Below are 25823 nucleotides of genomic sequence, written 5' to 3'. Positions count from 1 at the left end.
TGTGTTGTACTAAGCTCTTTGAAATGAACACACACTGCAATTACAGGAATAATGGCCCAGGGAAGAGCGGGCACTTCAGGTAGTTAGAAAATAAATGTGCACCGAGGGTTGTGCTCACACACGTGTGCGCTGTTGGGTTTGTCTCCCCCCAGCCCCTGTGCGAAGGTCTCTGGCCGGGCAGGGCCCGCACAGGGTGGGGTTGGGGTGCTGGAGGTCCCTGCTCTCTGCCGTCCCCCAGCAGCACCCCCGTCCCACCGCGTCCCCCCGGCCAGGCCTGGTCTGAGCCTGCTGCTGGGGGTGGCCCAGCTGCGTCCTGTGTCTGTATGGGAACTGCCCCCGGGGCAGGCGGTGCCAGGCAGTGCCTGTCTATGGGCAGCGGGTCTGTGTGAGGACAGGACCCTCCTGCTGCTGTGGGGTCACTGCCCACCATCCCCCCACCCTAAGTAGCCCCCACACTGGGACTGGGAAGCCAGGAGAGACAGGGCCAGGCCCAGAGAAGAACAACTCGTGCCTGCGTGAGCTCTTTATTGCACAAAACCCCTGGCACAGCCCAGCCCCGGCTCCCAGACCCCTGCCCCAGGAGCCCCCAACATGCAGGTAACTGCAGGCTCCCGCAGTGGGGCAGAGCAGAGCCCCCCCCCCACATCCTCCCTGCTCCCTCCTCCCCCAACACCTTCCCCCAGGACAGATGCCCGCTCCCTGCCAGGCTACAGCCCCACGGGGATGCACAGGGCTCCTTCCCTGGGTGGGGGTCACTCTCGCGCTGCCCCTGCCCAGGGGTTGTAGGGCCCTGAGCTATGAGCTTGGCCTGCAGCCCCTGCTCCATCCTGTCCATCTGGAGCAGGGCCATGGGCAGCTCACCCACTGGAGGGGCAGGCAGGGCCCCCCCACATCCTGATGCTCCTTGAGGCAGCTGGGGTGGGCATGGCCGCTGCACACGGCTGCGTCTCCTCCTCGATGCCAAAGCTGTGCAGTCTCCATGGTGGGCACGGCCTCATGGCCACCCGTGCAGAGCAGGCGGTGGGGTCCTGGATAGCGGCAGCATGGGCTGGTGGCGAGGGATGCGTCCCACATGCTGCCAGCATGTTGCATGACTGATGTCCTTGGTCATGTCACCTCACCACCCCCGCGGGTGCTCCTGGGTCTGATATCTGGGGACAACAGTGCCTGCTCCCGTGGTCCTCACCCTTCTCAGGGCCCACAGAAACCCCCGAGCGGTGGAGCTCGCAGGGACCTGCGGGGTCATGTCCAGTCCAAGCCCTGCCAGAGTCGGCATTGGCCCCATCTGGACCAGCCCGTGTCCTAGCTTTGAGTAACATGACAGTCACCCCGACTCCACCCCTGGCATTGCCACGACCCTGGTCACGGGGAGCAGGGTCTGGGGATCCGGAGATTGGTCTGTGCCCCAGACACCCCCGCCGGGGCCAGGCTGTGTAGAGGAAGGGACCCTGAGGCTTAGGAAAGGGACTCCCAGGCCCAACATGGTGGCGGGGGGGCCCTGCCCGGAGGTCTCAACGTGGCACAACACCCACCAGACCTCGTTGTGAGGCCCCGCCGAGGATAATCACTCACCCCAGGTCCCGCGCTCTGCCCTGCCCTGCCGGCCTGGCGGGACTCCCGAGGCACAGGTCAGGGCTGGGGGGTGCGCGGCATGGACACACGAGTCCATTCTGCCCCCGTCCCTCTGCCTGTCGGGATCCTCCCGGGTGGAGCTAGAACCTCTTGCTCTGTGGCGTAGCACGGGCAGAGCCATTGTGGGTGCCCAGTGGGGAAGGGAGGGGATAGGGATGGGGGGTCAGGCTGCTGGGGAGAGCTGGGCATGCATGCATGCACACACCCGCCGCCCCCAGCCCCAGCAGGTCAATCTCTAGGGGAGGGGAGGGGAGGGAAGGGGTGGGGGGCAGATAGAGGCCCCCACAGTGAGTGACTGACCCTGCAGCCCAGCCAGGAAGAGGGGAAGGCAAGTGGGGCCCCAGGCGGGCCGGGTGCTGGGAGGATTGGAGCCTGGGGGGCTCCTCCATGGGTGTGGGAGTCTCCCCCCACATCTCTGGGGACAGAGGTGGCAGAGGCTGCTACTGCTGCACCTCAAGCCTCACTGCAAGCACGGCTCAGCTAATCAGTGGAGACACAAATCGGGGGGACCCCGGCCCAGCCACACAGCCCGGCAGAGGCCCTGGGGGATGTGGGCCACCACCTGTGCTTGGGAGGAGGCGGCTGCTGGTGACGGCTGCCCACTGCACCCAGACCACAGGGGGGGCAGAGGGAATGGACCTGTGGGGCCCCTGCCAGGCTGTGCGCAATGGCAGGAGCCTCCCCACGTGCCCCTGAACCACAGAGAGTCCCAGACCCTGCCAGGCCGGGGCCCGACCCCACCTCTGTACTGCAGCTGTGCTGCGTCACGTGTGGTGAGGGGCCGTGGCCCAGCCGGGTCTGGGACTCTCTGCAGCCCAGGGGCACGTGGGGTCTGGGGCAGGCAGTGCAGTAGGTCTCGGGGTGCCAGTAGTACTGCAGCTGTGCTGCGTCACGTCCACCCTGTGGCCAGACGAACATGGTGAGGGGCCGTGGCCCAGCCGGGTCTGGGACTCTCTGCAGTCCAGGGGCACGTGGGGTCTGGGGCAGGCAGTGCAGTAAGTCTCGGGGTGCCAGTAGTTGCAGAAAGTGATCTTCACCATAAAAAGGTTGGAGACCGCTGCGATACACCTAGGGGGTTTGCTGAGAAACCAGGAGTGTTGGAAACAACCTGACTGTTGTGCCTTTTCTGAGTTCTTGTAACAGGAGACCTGCTCTATTCTTCTTCGAGGCTCCAAAAAGGAGTTGACACTGAGAGTTGGCATTTTCTGGTATGCACAGAGCACAGGGCTGCCCTAGGGCCAGCTCCAGCCCCAGAGAAAGTCCCTCCTGGGCTGGGCAGAGGGGGAAGGTCTGTCCCTGCACGGCCCCACTCGGGGAACAGCCCTGCTCCGCCCGGGCTCCTGCTCACAGCGGGACGCAGCAGCAACTTGTCCCAAACCCAGAGGCAGGAGCTGCCCCGACCCCGGCCCAGGCTGCAGCCCCAGCCCGGGGGTTTCTTGATGTGGCCGCGGCCCCAGGGCAGCCCCAGGCCCTGCAGAGATGGTGTGTGGGGCCCCTGCCCGGCTCTGTCCGCTCGGGCTGCGGGGCCGAGCTCCGCCCAGGCCCTGCGGAGAGCACGAAGGAAACAGGCGGCCGTGCTGGGGAAGTGGAAGTGCCTGGCCAGGAGCCATGGCCGCGGGGGACCTGGCGGGGAGCTTCCAGGAGGAGGTGACTTGCCCCGTGTGTCTGGACTATTTCACGGACCCGGTGATTCCCGAGTGCGGACACAACCTGCATCGGGCAGTGCTGGGGGAGCCGCAGCCCCAGGGCTGCTGCCCGCAGTGCAGGGCGCCGGCCCCGCACAGGGACCTGCGGCCCAACAGGCAGCTGGGCAACGTGGTGGAGCTGGTGAAGCGGCTGCGGCTGCCGGCGGGGAGCGAGCCCGCGGGGCTGCCCGTGTGCCGGACGCACCAGGAGGCCCTGAAGCTCTTCTGCCAGGAGGACGAGGCGCCCATCTGCGTGGTGTGCGCCAGGTCCCGGGAGCACCGACATCACACTGTGATTGATCCCCGTGGAGGAGGCTGCCCAGGACTACCAGGTGGGCACGGCCGTCAGGCAGCCCCGCGTGTCCCATCAGCGGGCCCAGAGCCGGGGCTGGGCCCAGGCACACACACGGCTGGACAGGGCGGGGGCGGAGGCACGGGGCAGGTCCGGCCCGTCTGGCCGCAGTGTCCGTGGGGCTGGGGGCGCGAGCAGGGAGGGTTTCTCGCCCAGAGCCCGACCCGGGCCCAGAGCCATGTGCTGTGTGTGCAGGAGCGGATGCGGAGCCGCCTGGAGCGCCTGCGGGAGCAGAGAGAGGAGCTGCGGGGCCTGAACCGCGCCTGGGAGCAGGAGAGCGAAGGGCTCCGGGTGGGTGCCCGGCGCGGGGGGCAGGGCGGGGGTGTCGGGACTTGGGGGAGGTCGGCGCTCAGCTCAAGCCTGCAGGGCTCACTTCCCGTAGTGCAAACGGGCAGTGACAGTGCTGAAATGCAGAAGTCTGAGGGTTTGCACTGGCACGGGGAGAGCAGCATCTGGCCCTGGCCCACGGCGGGCAGGGAGGGGAAGGGCAGTGCCCCCACATCCCGTGCACCGGTCTCCGTGGGTCGGGCTGGGCCGGGGGAGGGTTTTGCTTGTGCTGGGGTCAGGCCTGGCAGACGTTTCTGGCGCTCCCTCAGCAGGTCGGGCAGGGTCGGCGAGGGGCAGGCTCCTGCACCGTGGATGAGTCGGGGCAGCGCTGCGCTCTCAGCGCCCGGCCCTGCAAACCCCTGGGTCATGGGGGTCCCGCTGCAGCCGCAGTGCTGGGGTGTCTGGGGGGTGAGAAATCCCCCTGTGGGACTGGCATGGCTGCGTCCCCCGCAAATGCCCTGGGCTGGACCCTGTGGGGCGGGAATGAGGCATAGTCTGCAGCCTGGAAAAGTCTCAGGGACATCTGCGCTGAGTGTCCGGTTCCCCTCTCCTTACCCCGTCCCCGTGGCCCTGCCCTGCCCTGCACGTCTCTGCCCACCCCAGAGGCAGACAGAGGTGGAGCGGCAGCTGGTGGTGTCCAAGTGCGAGGGGCTGCGCCAGCTCCTGGCTAAACACGAGCGGGTCTGCCTGGCCCGGCTGAGAGAGATGGACACGGAGATTGAGAGGAAGAGGGAGGAAAATGCCGCCCGCCTGGGCGAGGAGACTGCCCGCCTGAGCGCCCTGATCACGGAGCTGGAGGGGGAGTGTCAGCAGCCGGCGCTTGAGCTCCTGCGGGCGAGACGGGGTCAGACGTGCCCCAGTGCCCGGCCCAGAGAGGCGATGTCCCCCGAGTCCCAGGGAGCTCGCAGGGTGATGCAGGGTAGGGGGGCATCAGGGCACATGCAGGTCCCCAGGTCTGGAGCTGCAGGGACACGGGGGCTGGGGCAGTCGGGGAGGCAGGGTGGGGTAAGAAAAGGCTGCTCCTGCTCCTGTCCTAGTCCCAGGCCCAGGCAGAGGGGCGTCCATCCCTGCAGAGGGGCCGGGGTGAGTGAGGCCGTGCTGGTGGAGGCACAAGGAAGGGCTGCCCTGGGCGGTGACAGTGACTCTGTTCTGTGTCTTGTCCCCTCCAGGATGTCAGACGCGCCATGAGCAGGTACGTTCGGGTTTCATCTCACCCATGTTCTCCCACTAGCCAAGACAAGGTTGCAGCCCCAGCCCGCAGCCCCTGAGTCTGGGAGAGTTTCTGCTCCGGATCCAGCCTCCTCCATCCCTGTGGCCCTGGGGCTGGTGCTGCCACCCTGTGCCCCAGCCGGGGCAGGGGATCCCACCACCCTGGGCTGAACAAGCCCCTCCCTGGGGCCGGGCTGGGCTCTGGGCTCTGTAATGGCTGGAAGTCTGTCCTGGCAGAGGGGCCAGGGGGTTGTGGGGAGGGAACCGAGGGTCTGAGCCCAGGCCCCAGTGGGACAGTGTCCACGGGCAGAGACCTCCCCAGAGCACGGGCCTTTGATGCTGGGAATGAGACTGCGGTGCATCTTGGCCCAGAGACTGGGCCCCTCAGTCCCAGGAGCAGCCTGTCCCTGTCCCTGTCCCTGTCCCTGTCCCAGAGCGGGCGGTGGTCAGGACGCGTGTCAGGGGCTCAGGCTGCCTCTGCCTGGCTGCATTTTCTCTGAGGATGGGCCAAGACCAGGGCCTGATAGGAGAGTGAACATTTCCAACCCCTGCACCATGTAGCTTCAGGGCAAAAGCCCTGGACCACACTCGATGACACCAGCATCCAGGTCTTTCCGTAGAGGTTTTCCCTCTGGCACTGGTGCAAGCCGTACAGGGAATAGTAGTGCTTTGCTGGTGTGAGCGGTGGCTGCACAAGAAGGGTTTGCTGGTTGACACCTGCTAGTGTAACACTGCTTGAAGGCCTCTGCGTATGGGCTTCACCTGTCAGTGCCAGGGCTGCGAGCCAGCAGCCTGCGCGGGCACCGACTGGCCTGTCGCACACAGTCTGTGCCCGGTGCCCCAGCTCCCACCATTCGCTCTTGTGGCCTGGAGGGCGTGGGGACTTCTGGCTGAGGAGCAAGAGCAATTGCCCATGTGTCTCTACAGGGGCGAGGAGGTGACGCCTCTGCATGCAGCCCCCAAGTTCCCCGAGCTGGAGAAGAGACTCCGGGGTTTCCCTGGAGAGAACAAGCTGCAGGAGGCTCTGACGGGATTCCTGGGTAAGGGGCACTCCCAGACCTCTGTCTCATTGCACCGGGGTAAAGGCGGGGGAAGCTGTGCAGCTGGGTTATCGGAGCCCTTTTGTTCACGTTCCCAGAGGAGCCGAGCTGGGCTCAGAGGCCTGTGCTGCAGCCCAGCGTGCCCCACCTCCTGGGAATGGCCTTGCACCCCGGTCCCCAGGGCTGCGCCGAGTGGACTCCATGGTGTTGAGTGTGGCCGAGCATATCATCTGTCATTTCAAATCCACGTGGGTCTGCTGCCTCCTGCTCCGGCCCTGGCACTTAGCACAGGCCTGGTGCTCTCGGCGGTCCTGGCTGTACAGAAGTGTCCTGTGTTTCACTCGCTCTGAGATTTCCTGTTCGATGCTCAGACCTGACACTGGGAGCTGGGACTGTGGAGCCAGAGGCCCCAGTCTGAACGGATGCACACAGGGAGGGAGCTGGGGCTTCACTTCCCAGGGGTGTTTGTGGCGGTGCATGAACCCCAGCCTGGAGCAGTCCCAGCGACAGCTGCCAGCAGGGACCTGGGGGGCGGAGGTGAATTCCCTGAGCAACCCCAGCGAGTCCTGACAGGAGGGTTTGCCTGGATTGTGGGGGTCCAGGGGAGCCGTCCGGAGTGGAAAGGGCCACTGCTGCCCAGCCCTCCCTGGCTGCGTGCAGGAGCTCAGAGGGACCGTGTCCTCCCCCTGCACCCACCTGTGACAACACCCAGCTGTGGGGGCCGAGCCCTCCCCGTGCATCCCTGCGGGGCAGAAGGTGGGCTGGGGGGTCCCTTGGGGAGGGTCTTGGTGGTTCAGAGGGGAGAGATGTGACCACAGACAGTCTACTGCCCCGCACCTCCAGGGAGGATGTCTGCTCGACCTCCGCTGAGCCCTTGGGACCCTACCAGCTTGTGCATTTGGCCCCATCCTCACCAGCTCCCAGGGAATGGCAGCCCCTGGACCAGCCCTGGGACTCCTAACCAGGGGCGGTGTTGAGTCAAGAGCGGGCTGGACTGATAACTGGCTTGTTCTCTTTCCTTGCAGAGCGGATGGCGGCGGAGAGAGGTGAGTCCTGGGGGAGGAAGGGGAGGGAGGGAGCGCCTGTTCCCACATTAGGGCAGCTCTGCGCTGAGCGGTGTGAAGTGATGTCGGGGGGAGAGAAACCACCATGGGGACACGTGAGAGGGGCACGGGTCAGAGCAGCCGAGGGAGGTGTGGAGCCGTTCCCGTCATCGCCCGCAGGGAGACAGCGCAGAGCTGGGTGCTGGGGCAGGAGGCCCAGGGGTGCCTGGGAAGAGCAGCGGTGCAGCGTCCGCTCTGTGTGCGGCTGTGAGATGACGGTGGTGTGAGACACAAACCCCCGCACACGTGGAGGGGCCAAGTCGGGTGCTGGGAAGGGAGGGCTGAGAGCTGAGACCCCAGACACGAGGGCATGCAGAAGTGATGTCTTCACAGTAACACCAAGCCCTGGTGCCCCTGATGTGACCCTGGGGTTTCCCTGCCCGGCCAGGACCACTGGGCCAGGACCTCTGGGCCAGGCGGATGGGGCAGGATTCAGCTGCGGAGGGGACCCTCTCTTTGACTCCTGCATTGTGGGTGCTTTACTTCCTCCCTGTCTGCTGCGAGGACATGGGGCCAAATGCTGCAGCCCTGACTCCCCCTTTCACGGTCTCGCAGGCAGGCCCAGGGCTTTGGCCGGGTGAGGACAGCAGAGTTTGCCCCAGGATCTTTGAACTGGGTCCTGCTGCGGTGACTCTGGTGCGTGAATTCACCTCTCTCTCTGCTGCTTGATTGCAGGATTCAGAAGAGCCTGAGGACATGCAGGTGAGTGACCTGGCCTCCTATCAGTGGCCCCATAGCTGCCCCCTTGGAGAGCCTTGTTCCCTGTGGCCACTTCTGCCCCATTGCGATGCCCCAGACATGAGCTTTGTTGCTGTGAGCAGCAAGAATCACTGCATGCCCGCTGCCTGCTCCCCTCACCGCCCCAGCCCCAGACACGCTGTGCGCGCTTGGCCCGGGGCAGGGTTGGTCTCTGGGTCATATCAGAGCCCAGGCTGAAGAGCGTGTTGGGATCCTGAGTCCATCTCGACACCATCCGAGCCACACGTAGCTCCTCTTGCTACTTTTGGTCTTTGCTGTCTCTGTGGTGCCCACGCACTCATCTAGAGCCCAGCAATCCCATGGGCCTGCCTTGGGAGACTTGTGCCCGGGTTTGGAAGGACTGATAGGTCCGTCCTTAAGGGGTCTGATGACCCAGGTCAGCTGTGTGGTGTGGATAATCCCTGGGGCTCTCAGAAATGGTTCAGGCTCTGCAGGGAAACCTGGTGTTTCCCCTCTTCGTGGCCATGCACGTGCCCACGGGTGCAGAGCTGTCGCCATGCCGTGGTGGGTCAGATGAGCCCGGAGCCAGGGTGACATGGGAAGGGCCTGCCCTGGGCGAGTCGGCACCGAGATGGGCATGAGAGCCCCAGCCCTGCAGGTTTGCCTCACCCTGCCCTGGCTCTGCCTCTGGCTGGCTCCTGATAGCACGCGGGGGAAGGTCCCATTCGTCCCCTGGGCTCTGCGCCAGGCTCGGGGAGCAGCGCACGTGCTGGGGATGCCCGGGGCAGCTGGAGCAGGACCGCAGCTCCCGGCCCCTGCGGGAGAAATTGCTCTGTGCAGACGCTTCAGGCTGAAGCCGAGTCTCAGTTTCAAGCCTGGTGGTCAGGATGGGAGCAGGGGCTGATCTCCCACGGGCAAATCTCAGAGCAGGTGATGGGGACAGAAAAGGCACTTTTCACCCCGATGCTGTGAAGAGACCCCCACGGCCTGCTCAGCCTCCCCCGCCTGCCTTTCCTTGGCCGCAGGGTCTGGTCTCCTGGGATTGCCTCGGGGTAGATTTCCACAGGTCTGAAGGGGTCCAGGAGCTGATGGCCTGTGGGCGGCTGCTGGGATTTTTCTCGGCCTCTTTCTCAGCTCAGATCCAGCGTAGTGCCTGTGCTTACCTAGGGAAATACCATGGTCACCGCGGTGGCTTCATAGGGACACGTGGGGAAGACTGCTCTGCTGGCATGGGGTAGTACCCACGTAGGTAATGCCTAGTTACTCTTGGCTTTCTGCCCACTTCATGGACATGGCAGACCCCTCCCTGGCTTGCTCCTGGGGCCTTATGGCTGAGGGCAAGCAAAACCCCAAGTCTCCATGCTTCGGCCTGTACATAGGATGCCACCAAAGGATTTGGAGCATCTGAATCCCCCGGTGCGGGTGCAGGATGTTTGCCAGTAGAAAGGCCACTTGTGGTCTGGACTGATTCAGACATGTTTCAAGACTCCCGTCGCTATGTGCAGCATCTGGCACCATGGAGGGCGCCGGTGCGGCAGCTGGGCCCCACGGTGTGCTGCGGGCACAAGGCCCCAGTCCCAGCAGTATCCCAGGCCATGTCTACACAGGGAGTCCTTGTGCCAGGGCCCTTTCTGCAATGCAGACCCCGAGATTACGAGTACTACAGGGGTGACCTGGGACCTACCCTGACGCAGCTGAGCCCAGAGGGAGGGGCAGTGGGGAGATGCCTTTTCCTCACTCGGTGGTCTCACACTCACCAGCAATGGGCCCTGTTCTGCGGTGCTTAGTGCCCCTGTCAGTGCTCCCCCTGCCCTTCCCTCCCCTCCCCACCCCGTGCGCCCAGCCCCATGCACAGCCCTGCCCTGGGCTGGGCTCTGGGGCGGCGCTGGCTGTGGGGTGCCCTGGCTGCAGTCCTGTGCCCACAGGGCTGGGGCATGGGGGTCCCCGCTGGGGCAGAGCAGCCCAGCCTGGGGTGGCAGGGGCAGCACCCACCTGCTGTCGGCAGCACACCCAGTGACCCCGGCCCAGAGCACAGAGACCCCCGGGCCCTGCCCCCTGCCCCCCTGCCCCCCCTTCCCCCGGGCAGGCTGCTCTGCTGGGCCCCTCTGCTCCCTGCTGTCTCCCAGCCCGGCCCCCTCCCTGCAGCCTCCCTGCTGCCCCCCTCGCCCCCTTCCCAGCAGCGCCCGCGACACCAGCGCAGGGGTTTGGAGCCCACTCCTCTTGCCCCCCCAGGCAGAGCAGCCCCGCTGGGTGTGGGGGAGGGGCTGGGCAGGGCCCTGCTGGGATGACATCATCACATGCCCCTCCCCCTCCCTGGGCCTGCCCCGCCCCCACCCCATGTCCGTCCCCGTGGCTCCAGCGCCCAGGCCAGGAATGCCCTGGGGATGAAGGGGTCGGTGGGGACGTCCCGCTTTTCTTTTCCCCCCATTTCCTGTTCCCCCCATTTCCTATTCCCCCATTTCCCCGCGGGGCGACGGTGCTTTCCCAGCAGGGACCGACCCGCGAGTCCTGGGACGCAGCGAATTCCCCGTGATCGCGGGGACCGCCTGCCCCGGCCCTGACCCGTGACTCTCTCCCCAGCGGACGTGACTCTGGACCCAGGGACGGCTCATCCCAAACTCGTCCTGTCTGAGGATCCGAAATGTGTGAGACTCGGAGACACCCGACAGGATCTGCCCGACACCCCCGAGAGATTTGATCGTTGTCCCTGTGTCCTGGGCTCGGAGGGGATCACGGGCGGGAGGCGCTACTGGGAGGTGGAGGTGGGAGACAAGACACGCTGGGACGTGGGCGTGTGCAGGGAGTCTGTGCGCAGGAGGGGGGGGTCAGACTGACACATGGCGATGGATTCTGGGCCGTGTGTCTGCGGGACGGGGGATACAAGCCCTGCACCTCCCCCTGGACCCCCTTCCCCGTGCGCGTGCGGCCCAGGCGGGTGGGGGTTTTCCTGGACTACGAGGGGGGCGAGGTCTCATTTTACAACGTGACCAACAGATCCCATCTCTTCACTTTCACTCACACCTTCAATGGGACCCTGCGCCCTTACTTCAGTCCTGGTGCCAATGCTGGGGGCACCAACGCGGCTCCCCTGACCCTGTGCCCGGTCCCAGCCCAGCCCTGAGGGAATCCCTGTCCCTGCCATGACCCGCGGGGGGCACAGACTGTCCCCTCCCCGCGCCCCGACTGCCACCCCTCGGTGCCCCCGGGGTGGGGACAGGGCTGGGGTCTCCATCACAGCACCTGCTTCATGTCCCAATCCCCACGCGCACAGCCTGGGAGGGACCGGCTCCAAGCTCGCGTCCTTCATGTACAGATCCCTGCCGTCCCCGTGGTTTGTCACTTGGGACTTTGCTTTCCTCTCTCAGCACTTTCATAGATTCATAGATGTTAGGGTCGGAAGGGACCTCAATAGATCATCGAGTCCGACCCCCTGCATAGGCAGGAAAGAGTGCTGGGTCTAGATGACCCCAGCTAGATACTCGTCTAACCTCCTTTTGAAGACCCCCAGGGTAGGGGAGAGCGCCACCTCCCTTGGGAGCCAGTTCCAGACCTTGGCCGCTCGAACTGTGAAGTTCTTCCTAATGTCCAGTCTAAATCTGCTCTCTGCTAGCTTGTGGCCATTGTTTCTTGTAACGTCCGGGGGTGCCTTGGTGAATAAATACTCACCAATTCCCTTCTGTGCCCCCGTGATGAACTTATAGGCAGCCACAAGGTCGCCTCTCAACCTTCTCTTGTGGAGGCTGAAAAGGTCCAGGTTTTCTAGTCTCTCCTCGTAGGGCTTGGCCTGCAAACCCTTAACCATACGAGTTGCCCTTCTCTGTACCCTCTCCAGGTTATCCGCATCCTTCTTGAAGTGTGGCGCCCAGAATTGCACGCAGTACTCCAACTGCGGTCTGACCAGCGCCCGATAGAGGGGAAGTATCACCTCCTTGGACCTATTCGTCATGCATCTGCTGATGCACGATAAAGTGCCATTGGCTTTTCTGATGGCTTCGTCACACTGCCGATTCATGTTCATCTTGGAGTCCACTAGGACTCCAAGATCCCTTTCCACCTCTGTGCCACCCAGCAGGTCATTCCCTAGGCTGTAGGTGTGCTGGACATTTTTCCTCCCTAGGTGCAGCACTTTGTATTTCTCCTTGTTGAACTGCATCCTGTTGTTTTCTGCCCACTTGTCCAACCTGTCCAGGTCTGCCTGCAGCTGTTCCCTGCCCTCCGGCGTGTCCACTTCTCCCCATAGCTTTGTGTCATCTGCAAACTTGGACAGAGTACATTTGACTCCCTCGTCCAAGTCGCTGATGAAGACATTAAAGAGTATCGGTCCAAGGACCGAGCCCTGCGGGACCCCACTGCCCACACCCTTCCAGGTCGAGACCGACCCATCCACTACGACTCTCTGGGTGTGACCCTCTAGCCAATTTGCCACCCACCGGACTGTGCAGTCATCCACGTCACAGCCTCTTAACTTGTTCACCAGTATGGGGTGGGATACCGTATCGAAGGCCTTCCTGAAGTCTAAGTATACAACATCCACCCCTTCTCCTGTGTCCAGGTGTTTCGTAACCTGGTCATAGAAAGAGACTAGGTTGGTCAGGCACGATCTGCCCGCCACAAACCCGTGCTGGTTTCCCCTCAGCATAATTTGCCCTGCCGGGCTCTCGCAAATGTGAGCCTTGATAATTTTTTCAAAGACTTTACCAAGGATGGAGGTGAGACTGACTGTCATCCTGCCTCTCCTCTCCTCCCCTCCCTCCACACCCTGTCCTTTGCTCTCTGCGCCTCCTGCAATAGCGTGTGAGGAGGTGAGCGCATGCTCGTGAAAGCTGATGCATCTCCGAGTCCATGAGCCCAGCGGTGCTCAAGCTTTCTGGTGCGCGAGTCCAGGGCCATGCACCACATCTAGGGCCACGTGCGGTTGGACTGCACAGGCGGACCCGGACCCCGTGCACGTACATGACGGCTCAGTGCCCCGGGGACAGGGGTGCTTGGGTGGCAGGGTGTGGGGGCAGCATCCCTAGCAGGGACAGCCTGCTGGAGCCGGGGCAGAGCCACGATCCCCTGCGTGCGTGCTGCTGTGTCTTATTGTGCTTGCTTGCACTGCCCCTTCCAGGCCAAGGTCCCCGTGGTCAGCATTGCAGGGTTCAGTTGCTTGTGGCAGTTTTGTGGCACTGGTGACTCCATTTTCGCTGCCACGAGGAGCCGGTGGGCATTTGGTTCCTCCCACGCACCAGGACTGGGCATAATAAATGACTGTTAGTTCAACACCGGAGTGAGCAGAGTGTTGTTGCTGAACTCACAACTAATCACGTGCCCTGCCCGGAGCGTGCAGGCTACAGACCATGGCTCTGCGCTGGCTCCGGAGCAAGCTGCCCGTCCCCCGTGCCCAGCACCTCTGGAGCAGCCCCTGCGCTGCTCTGCCGTGTGCTGGCGGCGTGGCTGAGGCGGGGTCTCCTTGGAGAGCGGCACGAGCCGTGCAGCCACGGGGGCTGGGAAAGGGAGTCCCCGGCTGACCGGACCCAGCCCGTGGGCCGGACGTCCCCCACCGCTGCGCTACAGCAATAGAAAAGCGGGTCAGCAAGGGGCTTCGCTCGGAGAAAAGCAATGGAGCACACAGGTATGAAGTGGTCGAGTGGGTGGTGTGCCTGCACGAGGGAAAACGATGGGCTGTCTTGGTAGATCACTACAGGGACGAGGGGTCTTCAGTGTGGGACGGGGGAGCAAAAGGAACAAGACTAGTGTTGGATCCCTCAACTCGAGCAAGAGGGCCGCCGTGCCGGAGGAGATCCTGCACCGCTGCTCAGCCCCAGCTCGGCCTGGTCTGGACTCCTGGGAGCAGTCTGGGCTCCGTGTTTTAAACAGACACGGGGGAGTTCGAGACGGGCCAGAGGTGGGGAGGGAAGGCCTCGCAGAGCAAGTCCTCGGAAGAGAGGCTGTGGGAGCTAGAGACTATGAGAGCAGTCTGCAAATCCTTGGAGGGCTCCTCACTCATTCTGGGCGCCGGCTTGTAGATCTCATTCTTCCCGGGTGCTTTCCTGGGCATTCATGACCTTCGTGGCTAGGGAAGGGAAGCAATGGCACCAGAGACCAGGCAGAGGGAGAGGACCAGCATGGGGCAGGGACCAGACCCAGGACAAGTGCTTGAAACACGGGTTTGCTCCTCCCTGAACCACCAAGGAAAGCCAGGGCTTGTGGAGATGGCTGCTGCTGCTCCAGCCCCCCGCTCGAGGGGAGGGGAAGCAGCTCCTCGCTTGCCCCTTTCCTCCCCGTGGGTGGATGGCCAGAGGACCTCTTCCTGAAGCCGTGCCCCGCTGGAGCAGTGGATGGGAGTCAGACTGCCCCGCCAGCCTCGGGAGCTCTTCCCCACAGACACTCAGGGGATCTTGGGGCCAGGCTGCCCTGGGCAGGTGGCGTCTGGCTGGCAAGGTCCTGCACAGAGGCTGGGGGAGCCCCCGATGCAGGGAGCGTGGTGCAATGCCCAGCACTGTGGACTCCGAATCCAGCAATCCTGGCCTGAGTCTTGGCAGAAGCTCCGGCTTGTGCTTCTTGCACCGCCAGCTCTTTTGCCAGTCCCGGAGTGGCTTGGCTCTGCTGTGTCCTTGCACTTCCCTCTCCCTTGCACTTCCCTGTGTTTTCACAGTTGGGCAAAACGCAGCCTCTGGCCTGGATCTGGCCCACAGCGCGATTCTTCCAGCCTGCGGACGGGGGCAGTCCGAGCCGTGGCACATGCAGCCAGTCCCACCAGCCCTGGGCACACAGCGGGACTGGGGCAGCCACAGCCCCGGTTTTCCTCTGCCCCACTACTGGCAACATGGAGCAGCAGCAGCCAGATGCCGCCCCCCACCTGCCATGGCCCCATCACGTCCATTCAACTGAGCCTGCCCTGCCTGCAGACCAGGATATCGGTAATCGAATTGTCGAAGGCAGGTATCAATGCACTGAAACACGCCGTCCCAATTGAATCACAGACACCCCCAGTACAACTCCCCAGCGTAAACCTTGCACTGCAGTGACGTTCAGCAGGAGCACGCCGGGGAACAAGACATCCGCTCTCCGTCACACTGCCAACACAGGAGCCATGGCTGGTGCTGCTGCAGAAAGTCCTGCTCTCTGCCAGCGGCTCCTGGGCGAGAGCAGCTCTCCTCTGCTCCACGTCGGTGGGATCTAACAGGCAGGCTGCAGGGTGGATCGTCCCCGCGCGCCGTGGTCCCGGTGCCTTCCCTTCTCGGAGGCTGGCTGAGTCCCCGGGCCGGAGCTCCCTGCCCTCTCCTGCCTCAGGACCCGAGCACAAACACGCGTGTGCTCTTGCAAGCAACAACTTTCTGCAAACTTGCCCGCTCTGCCTCTGCAGGGATCCTGAGCCCTGGTCAAATCCAGCAGCAGCTGTTATGGTTGTATGCGACTTTCCCTTAGAGGTGCTGGGCACGCTTTACACTTCAGATGTGAATAACCAGTTAATGACGTCTTGTAAAGACTTGCCCGATCCGTTCATGCAGCGAATGGCGTGATGAAAGCAGGAATAGGCCACAAAGTCATTACACAAGGGATGTGTAGTAATTCTAGAGGTGTCTCCAGCACACCATTAACTGAATGTGTGGCCAGGCTGACCGGGGCTCCCAGCTTCCAGAGCACTTGGGAGTCCTTGACTCTCCCGTCCCCCCCGGCTGAGACCCCGATCAGCTGCCTGCTGCTCCCCGTGCCGGGCCCACTGGAGTCAAGGGCCCCGCTGTGCCCGGCAGCTGGGAGCCCCGTCGGCTGCTGAGGCTCCCCGTCCTGGGAGCTTGCTGCTGGCCAGAGCAGGAGGAGCCTTGGATCAGATCGTGCGTGGGCTCCCCTCGCGCTGGCAGTATATGTTGAAAAAACATTTAAAAATGGAAATACAGTTTTACCTTTAAAGATGCTTGCCCTCCATAATTACCATGGCCCAAAATAAAGCCATTTTCCTTGCAATTCATTCCTCCTCCTTTTTCACCTTCTGTTGTAGCTCCTTATCTAGACCGACACTACCTTGGGGCAAGGCTTTTTCTGCATACATGCATATAAACCCCACGTAAGTAATGTCCTTCTATTTTAATGACATAAGAAACGGCCTCCTAAATCATTAAGACGTATTTAACAGTAGTCAAGAATATTTTGATCTACCATGTCCTATGTTCACTCTTACAAGGAGTCGATTGGACCCATCTCTACAGCTGCATGTAGAGCAGGTTTAAATCCACTCCATTCATCAGACCCCAATAGGGAAGTTTTCAAGGCGGGGGTTCCTAACACTGCCACCACTGGATCAGTGTTAGTGAGGCGCGCACCAATGAAGATCTTCTTGGTCAATACACATAGCCCACTATTAACCAGCCATATCGGCTGATACCGCTCTGATAAGCGATTTACAGCAGCACAGGTGGGCAGCGCGGGGAGCAGCTCCCTGCAGGTAAGCCTGTGGAGGGGAAGGGGCATGGGGGAGAGAAGAGGGATGGGGGGTGCAGACTGAGGCCCCCACAGTCAGGGAGGGAGTGGGGCAGGATTAGGGACAGGGGCTGGGGTCTCTGCCCAGCCAGGGTGGTGAATGGGACCCGGGGCCAGCGCAGGGAGCAGGACAGAGCCGCGGGTGGTTCATCCAGGGGCTCAGTGTCCTGGTGCTTAATAATTGCAGTGGGGGCGCTTGACATAAAGGTCATTGAATGAACTTGAGTTCAAGCACTGCCGCCACCATTTTTAAGTGCAGGGACATTTTTAACTTGCTGCATCCACGCCTCTCCTGGGGGTGGGCGCAGTGGCGGGGAGCACATAGATGTGGTGTCTCAGGGCACGGCTAGAAGGCATATATGTTTAGTGATGAAAATTATCAACTACACCGGACAGAACAAGCCAAGAGCTAATAGCGTTAATTTTCCTTATATCAGTGCCGATCTGACACGCAACCAATATGTTGGTGCACCTCTAGTATTACCAGCCGAGATCCCTAGTGCAAACTAACCTACTCTAGGCACAACTGTTACCATCTGCTCCGGTGTACGCAACACATTTTCCTCTCAAAAAGGAGCTCTCATGTCAGCTGTCTTATATACTGAAACTGCAGAAGAAAAGCAATAGTTAAGTAAAACTGGTTGAAATATAACTTGAATTCGAGTCTCCAAATGCCAGTGAAAATTTGCAGCCCTAGGGAGGGAAGGGCAAGAAGAGTCCAGCCAAGGGCAACAATTTGTTGGGGGCTGGGGCACATGGCTTGTGAGCAGAGGCTGAGGGCACTGGGCTAAGTGAGTCTGGAGAAGAGAAAACTGTGCGGGGAGCATTGAATACTCTCTGCAGGGGGGTGCAAAGAGGATGGAGATGGGCTGTTCTTGGGACAAGAAGCAATGGGCTCAAGCTGCAGCAAGGTAAGTTGAGGTTAGATATGAGGAAGAACTTTGTCACTAGGAAGCGGGTAAAGCACTGCAACAGGTTTCCCTGAGAGGTGGTTTTTACACAAATCTAGGATCCGAGACCCTCACACTCATCCCAACTGATTCAAAATGTGGAAGTTACAGTCCATGTCCCTAAATTTCTCTTGAAGTTTTCAGTGAATATAGATTATTTAAAATTCTTTTTGACTTTCCCATTCAGGCTGCGAACAAATCGACTACTGTGTTTTGAGTCAGGTGAGACTTTCTCTTTCTTTTTCTGACCTTCATTTGGGAGATTCGTTGCCCTGGTCGTCCTGAGCCGACCCTTAGTTTCAAGGCCAGAGACATGTTTTAAGTTTGGTGGTTGACTGCTGGAGGTGCTGAAGAGCTACTTTGGGGAAAACAAAATGAAACACAGAAACAAGGAGAAAACACGTTTATTTAAGCAAAGTCAAGATTTTAACCGATGAACAAAAATAGACAGACGTTGATAGGGTTGAGGATATAAGAAGGCAGTTGATGAATCCCACGGAGCTGGAAATTATGAAACGCTACCTCAGCAGTTGGCAAAATGCTCTTCTGACCTGTTTGGTGCACAAAGACGTAGTTGCTCCTGATTACTTTTGACTGCCCTAAAAAGATAGCAGAATAAGATCAGTTCCCATGGCCCTTACCCTTTTGGATGCTTTGAATGGTCTTCCAGGAGATGAGGGCCCAGAACCGAGGGCTCCCCCTTTCCAAGAGCGTGCTCCGACCACTACAAAGCTGTTCAAAAGGTGGTCGCCCCCTCCTCCAGCCACGGTTTGGAGCAGGACTCTTTGCAGCTGGTGTGAGTTGGAGTATGGTTAAAGGACTGGAGACTTGGGCACCTCCCTAGCATTCATCTGGAGAGCAGCAGCCTATTTCATTTTCCATGACAAAATGGCACTTGTCCGTCGCTGGAACTGCTAGAACAGGCTACAGGTGCATTATAGACAAGAAACGCGGTAACAGCAGTTTCTGCTGCTTACGCTTCTGCTCGGCTACAGCAGAAGTATCTCTGCATGTGACCCCCTGGGAGCAGGATGAGCAGTAGTGGCCTTAGGGGAGGTAAACCGGGCGGCCACCCGGGGTTCCACACTTTCGGGGTCCCCAATATTTTGAACCTAAAACAAACCTAGAATGTAGCTCAGTGGAAAAAAAAACTCTTTCTTTCCGTAAATTATTAAAAACATTGTTCTTTCTTCAACTTATGAATACTGATTATCAAAATAGGTGTTGGGGCAACGGATTGACCATTGACTCTAAATTTATTTTGGTGCGAAAACCTGCCATTCTATATTGATAATATCTCTCTCAATAAAATGGGTTTGTTAACACTTGTGTTCAGAGTGTTGTAATACTTAAATGTATTATGTAATATTCTCCACTCCGGTTCCAATAAAAATGAGTTACCCTGACTCTCTGTATTGTCAGTGTTGTATTAAGATACTTTCATTGCAATTTCATGATAGGGCAACATGAAATTGAAATCGAAAATGTCCAACTTGCTGATAGGTCATCAAAATTAAGCTGCTAATAGCCCCAAATGACCCTCTTGCCCAGGGCTCCAACAACCCTCAGGCCACCACTGAAACAGGGACCAGGCTCAGCAGTTGAGCTCCCTGATACTCAGGTCCTCACTAGGGCTGTGCGAAGCGGCTGTCTCGATTCAGTTTTGGATTCAGCCATTTCGGAGGGACAGTGATTCGTCTGGGTGTTTCGGATTACTGTCCTGTTTTGATTCAGCCGAATCTGTTTGGGAGTTTTGACGCTGTTTCGGTGATTCGCCCGTAGGCTATAATGGGGAATTACTAAAATACCTATAACTTTGTCATTTCTGGCCTGATTTTGAAGAAACTTGCAGAGATGGTAGCCCCTTCTGAGGTCATGAATCCAGCCAGGTTTCAAGGAGATAGGTGCAGGGGTTCTGTGAAACAGCACCTCAAACTTTACAAAGAAAACTTGTATCACTTGCCGGCGCTGTTGGCAGATAGATTTCTCTGAAGTTCCCAGGAAGGGACACTACAAATACCTGTTAGTGCTCGTGGACACCTTGACTGAATGGGCCGAGGCCTTCCCGTGCCGAACCAACAAAGGAAAATTAGTGATCCGAGTGATGCTAAAAGAAATGATTCCATGATTCAGAATCCCGGAGGGATTCGCCTCAGACCAAGGGCCACACTTTGTGTCAGAAGTGATTCAGGCAGTCTCCCGGGCTCTGGGGATGCAATGGGACCTCCACACTGCAAGGAGACCACAGTCAAGTGGACAGGTGGAACGAATGAATCAGACTCTGAAAAGACAGCTGGCTAAACTCTGCCAAGAGACTCAGCTAAAATGGCCCGAAGCTCTGCCTCTTGCCTTGCTTAGAGTGCGCATAGCCCCTAGAGCTAAATTGGGAGTTAGTCCATTTGAATTAATGAATGGCAATCCATATCCTAAGAATCCAGTGGTGACGCATGGGAGTCAAATGCATGTAAAAGGGGAAGGCTGGGTAAAAGATTATTTGTATTCTTTGTCTGCTGTGTTGTCTTCTCTCCACAGGTATGTCCAGGAGCGACTTCCACTCCCCTTAGATACACCAGTCCATAAGTTCCAGATCGGAGACGAAGTGCTGGTCCGAACATGGAAAGACGAGCCGCTTCAGCCCAGGTGGAAGGGACCACATCCTGGTATTCTCACCACTCACGCTGCAGTGAAGGTTCAGGGGGTAAAACCGTGGATACACTACACTCGGGTGAAGGCCGCACCAGAAGTACCACCTGCAGGAGAAGTTGCTAAGAGTGTCGCACCGGAAGCTGACACAAACGGACACCGTTGGACAGCAGAGCCAGTAGAAGGACTTAAATTTCTGTTTAAACATCAATCATGTGGAAAGTAGTTCTTTGCATAGGTGTAATGTTTCTAGGGTCTAAGGGGTTGGTACGTCAAAGGCTCGAAAAGAGTCAAAATGTGTGGGTTTATTTGGCAAAGGACGTATTAAATGTCACTCATTTTTGTTTGGCAGGAGGAACATCGGTTGAAGATATTTTCACGTCATGCCTTATAGGGGTGCCCACTCCATTGGAAGCACTCTGGAATCAGACTTGGTTCACATCTGGGGGAATAGGAGGTCCAATCAATTACACTAACAACTCCATGTGGGGAACCATTACCACAGAAAGAAGCGCCAGTACCTTTGAAATAGCTTTGTTGACAAGTCACCTCCCCTGGTAACACCAGCTGTGCCAGTTTTGTGAACTGTACCAAAGCTTGTAAAAACCTAACCAAAGAAACAAAAATTTTCAATTGCTCAGACATGACTAATGTATCTTACAACTATGGTCATGTTGTATTACCCCGGAGGTGGTTCCTTCTTTGTGGTAAGACTGCCTGTTCATATATCCAAGCTAATGCCACAGGCCTGTGCCCTGGCAAAGGGCCTAAATACAACTTCACAGGCCCTAGCTGCCCTCAATATTGAAATGAAAGAACTAAGAGGAGCTACTCTGCAAAATGGAGCAGCCATAGATTACTTATTGCTGAGACATAACCATGGATGTGAAGAGTTCGAGGGAATGTGTTGTTTTAATTTGACAGATAATTCCAAGTTGATAGAGTCAAAGGTGCAGAAGTTAAAAAAGGTTCTGTCCCACATTAAGCAAGGGGAAGGGTTCGACTTCTCCTGGCTTACTTCTTGGCTTCCTAATTTTTCATGGCTTAAGCAAATTTTCCTATTAGTTGTGGCAAGTATGTGTATTTTCTTGATGATCTGTTGTGGGGTACAGTGTGTGCCTGTGTGTTGTGAGGTACTCAAGAGATCAGTTTCTTCCCCCGTTCACCACGTGATGTTTGTAAAATCATCAGTTACAAACCCGATCCAAGACAATCGGGAGGGAGCGAAGAGATTTCTGAAGATGAAAAAGATGGTCGAGGACTATGGTCCTATTCCATGGGGCAATAGCCTTGAAGGGGGGATTTGATGAGTACCCCTGAACTTTCATATGTTTTTTATACTTTGGGAACAGCCTTGTATGTTTTGAAAAAGTATTTTTCAAAACAAGGGCATAGAGTAGGTTGTTTAGGTTGGGGGAGATCGCTTGTTGCCTAGTTGCTTAATTGCAGGCCTTGCTAGAAGGAAAGCCATATCAGCAAGGTCCCTAAGGGGTTGGAAAGGGGGGTTGCTGGCTGAGCTTGCTGAATAACAGGTGCCACATCAGCAAATTACACTGTCACGAAGGTAAGTTCGAACTGACTAGGGAGGGGTCTGTAGCTAGGGTGAAGTGTGCATGGACCAAAAGGGGCAACCTATAGAAACCGCATAGCGTATAAGGCTAGAAGAGGCTATATAAGGCTAATGCCCACTTGGGTGGGAGTGCTTGCTTTGCGAACGATTGCCAAGCGCCACTTTCTGCGCAGAAATACAGATTAAGTTGGATCCTCTACCCCTGTGTGTTTATGGGCAGAAGCGCACCGCGCACGAACTCACTGTCCTTTGGGGACAACAGTAGGGTACCTCAATCAGCCCTCAGTCTATTCAGTAAGTCTGGTCACTGGCTGCTTTATTCCCCAAAGCCATGGAAGTTCAGGCAAACATCAGCGGAGTTCCCTGTCTCCCATGGTGCACGGCATCGCACTTCCTTATCAGTGAATTCAACACTCCCCCATGTGTATAAAGAACATGAACAGGTTGTCACTAAATCCCCCTGCTTCACTTAATCCACAGGAGGTTAATTCATGATTAGTCACCAGCCTCCCTTGATTCTGCAGAGGAATACATTAATTCTCTATCAATTCCTCATTTAATTCTTGATGAATTACACAGCCCCACCCAATCCATGGCTGAGCACCTAACCATCAATTAATTCAATCTCCCTTGGTTCTCTGAAGATCAGCTAGTGATTCCTGAATTTATCAGTCTTCATCCTTCACACTAATTACATTCATTGTCCTGCTTCTTCTCTCTAATTGATGCATGAAGTGCCAATCTCATAGGGCCCTTACATCATTTTAGAAACAGTCTGGCACTACTCACTCCAAGTTCGTTACCTTTCTTCCCACCACCAAGTCCCCCTTCTCCATCCTGGTCTCACTCACTGGCCTGGTCCTGAGCTTTCCCATCTTCCCAGGCAACCTCACAGGACTCTGGTGCTGGACTGGGAGTCCCAGCTCTGCGTCTCCCCGTGCAGTGCACAGCATTTCCAAAACCAGCCTTGTGTTCCCCTTGCCGGGGTCGTGTGTGCCGGGTCCTTGTTTTTGAACTCACTGGAGCTCTTGGGGACCATTAAAAGCTGGCTCCCTCCATACATGACTGTGTGCAACAGGGAACCTGCTCCTCTGTCCCCGACAGCACATGGACCCTTTTTCTGTGTGCTCCGGTGCCCATGCAGCCCCACTGGGCTTTTCCGAGTAGGTCTGCCCTCAGACCCTACCCTGCCAATGTTTCTTGCCTGGCACAGGGATGGGAGCTGGCTCTGTCACAGGGGCCGGGCCCTGGTCTGGAACAAGCGTCTGGAGGAGACCAGAGGGGATGTGGAGATGGACCAGGTGTAGGAAATGCAACAGGGCCTTGGTCCAGGGCAAAGCCTGTGTGCTGCAGACCTGCCCCCTTCCAGCCACCCACCCCTCCTGCCCCAGCAGTAACCAAGCCTGTTTCCCAAACTGGCCCAAGCTAAGTGAGAAGCTGTGCATCCCAGGGACGGGCACGAACCCCCAGGGTCAGACACCTCGGGGACATTTCTGAATGAGCTTCTTTGCCAAGCCCGTTTAGTGCAGCAGCATCAGGATGAGCGGGGGAGCAGGGCACGTGGGTGCAGGGCATTCTGGGAAATGCACTTCTGTCGAGGGGCAGCAGCTGGAATTTGCTGGTGCTGGACGGAGATGTTGAGCCATTTTTTGCTTAGAAAAACAGAAGGTTTTTGCCTGCTCATTACGTGTGTCTGCAGAGCAGCACTGAGGTGACTTCTCCCTCACAGCAGAGTTTCAGCTGCGTCTTGTACCCGGTGCCAGAGCCCCTGAGCCAGAGCCTGCAAAGAGGGTTCGAGAGGAGCGGGGATGGGCGCTGCCCTGGGCACGGTCCTGGCCAGTGACTCTGCTGGGTTTTTGGTCCCGGGGCCCCAGAGCCCCACACACGGCTGCTTCTGCTGCTTGCTTTCCCTGCACATTTACTGATCCCGTATGAAGCGCTCCTTGTCCCAGCGTGTGTCAGGGTCAGGAATAAGGATCTGATGGTTGTCCTGCCAGGTGAAGCTCCAGGGAGTCCTGGATCCTCTGAGGAAGATGAAGAGAGCCCTGGCGATGGAGTCCAAGGAGAAGGACAGCACCGTGGCGTGGAAGGCAGGTGCCAGTTTGTGTCCTCAAGAGCTCATCCCCATGCAGAGCTGGCAGTGAGGGGTGGGGGCAGCTGTAAGATCTGCCCCCTCAGGGGCGGTGTGCCATGGAGGGAGCTCTTCCTAGACATCAGGGGGATGCTGCGGTCTGGGGGAGAGCTGGGACCACACTGGGCTGAGGTGCTGGCAGCTTAGCCCCTTCCTTGCCACTCTTCCAGGGGAGTACAGAGCCACTGCTCCTGGCCTGGATGACATACTTTACCTCCCATAAAATGGGCCAACTCTGCAAGCTGGAGCCATGTTTGCTCCCAGAGCTGCTGCAGTTCCTGCACACACTGAAGCCCATGTCTCTGCCTTTCCCAGCTGTCCCAGGGGTCTGGGCACCGCAGCAGGATTTCCATCACATCAGTGTTTCGGTTTCTGTGAGATTCTTCTAGAAGTTCTCTAAAACCTAAAAGCCTCCTATCACGATGGGCATCACTGAGCCAGAGGAGGACTGGTGCAGAGCCCTTCCTGCGGTGCCCTGGGGCAGGGCAGGCTGGGCACTCTGCATTACCCTGCCCTGCGGGGAACGGGAGCCCTGTGCTCTTTCACCCGCGGTGCCCCCTCATGAAGGGAAAGGGGCTCTGGAGTTTGCTGTTCCCCATCCCAGGGCCAAGGGGGAGGCGGTGCTTGTTCCTCTGCCCTGGGCCCATGGACAGGGGCTTCAAGGCTCCCCAGCCTGGGGCAGCTCTGACAGGGGCAGAGGTAATGTTTTGTGGGACTGGTGCAGGAACTTTCCCGAAGCCCTGCAGTTTCTTCCTCTTCTGTACATTGGATTATGTTCTGTGTATTTCCTGACTCTTGCGGGGTCATTTAAGCAGCTGACACTTTCCACACCCTAAGAAGGGAACAAGGCAATGGCAGGAAAGCCTGACTCCTGTGTAAAGAGTTTCTGCTGGTGATGGGGGATCTCTTTTGGGGCCCTCCCCATGCATCTGGGTTTTACTCAGTGTCCTGTGGCCTTTACAAGTGTCCCAGATCCAAGTGTACCAACCCTTTTGGCTTTGGGTAAAAATATTTTATGCAATCCTTTCTAGATCATGCATCGCTATGTGTAAAGGATGTAATATATATCTGGTGACAGTATATCTAATGACAAAGGGCAGCACACACTGACTTCATGCCCACTGAAAGGTTGAAAGTGGAGATCACAGCTCACACTTGTTTTTACTACTTGTTCTTGAAGAACAAGGTAAAGCGACAGAGAGAGCAAATCCAGTCTGAGTGCGAGAAGCTGCGTCGCTTTGTGAGCGAGGAGGAGCAGCGGCTTCTGCAGAGACTGGAGGAGGAGGAGAGGGAGACTCTGCGGAGCCTGAAGGCGAACGTAGCCCAACTCTCCCGGCAAAGCTCCTCTCTGCGCACGCTGATCTCGGAGATAGAGGAGAAGAGCCGGCAGACACCTGCTGAGCTGCTGAAGGTGAGCGTGTGCTGCTGATCCGGCCCCTCAATGCTGCTGCCGTCTGGCACAAAGCAGCCCTCGGCCTGGACCCCAGAACTGGGGGAAACCGAGCCAAGACTCAGACAAGAGTTTCCATCATCCTAGAGGTCTACAAGGTTGTACTGGCAGGAAATTTTGATTTCGGAGAAGTGTCAAGGGCTGTACTGTAAGTTCATGTGTCCACACTGAACCCAGCACATCCCCAGATGAGGCACCACATTAGTTGGACCTGGCTTGCCCAACGTCTATGTAGATTGGGCGCTTCAGTGGGGCTTTTCTGGAGCTTATCTCTAATAGTTGATTGAATGAGCGTTATAGTAAAGCACCAAAATGCCTTGCTGAAGTGCATGATCTATACAGATGCAGTGGAGTGAGGTTGAAATAATGTGCTGCTTCTTGCAGTAAAGTACAGGGTTTTTTGGATTTTTTCTCATTTCTGTCAGCCGCCAAAATGGACAAGACATCACATCTGGAGGTGGCCATGCAAATGTTCAGAGCAATGTAATGCTGAGACAGGTGACGGTAAAGAAATAGTTCATCACCCCTTGGCCGCATCCAAGTGCACCAGGCAGAGCCAGACTTAGAGATTT

The 25823-nt window shown here is 58.2% G+C and overlaps 1 protein-coding gene across 1 annotated transcript; it reads left to right on the top strand.

The window, feature by feature from the left end:
• Positions 1 to 3025: 3025 nt before the first annotated feature.
• LOC132249550 (uncharacterized) lies at positions 3026 to 25252 on the top strand. The gene is made up of 8 exons (XM_059724907.1): positions 3026 to 3649; positions 3865 to 3960; positions 5166 to 5188; positions 6133 to 6245; positions 7271 to 7291; positions 8024 to 8050; positions 10628 to 10673; positions 24982 to 25252. Exons 1-8 carry the CDS (start codon positions 3112 to 3114, stop codon positions 25228 to 25230), a joined length of 1113 nt encoding a protein of 370 aa, XP_059580890.1. The 5' UTR covers positions 3026 to 3111; the 3' UTR covers positions 25231 to 25252.
• Positions 25253 to 25823: the final 571 nt, after the last annotated feature.

The sequence above is a fragment of the Alligator mississippiensis genome, chromosome 1, assembly GCF_030867095.1.
Source record: "Alligator mississippiensis isolate rAllMis1 chromosome 1, rAllMis1, whole genome shotgun sequence".
NCBI lineage: Eukaryota > Metazoa > Chordata > Crocodylia > Alligatoridae > Alligator > Alligator mississippiensis.
The sequence above is the reverse complement of the archived record's forward strand: the minus strand, read 5'-3'. Positions and strand labels throughout refer to the sequence as shown.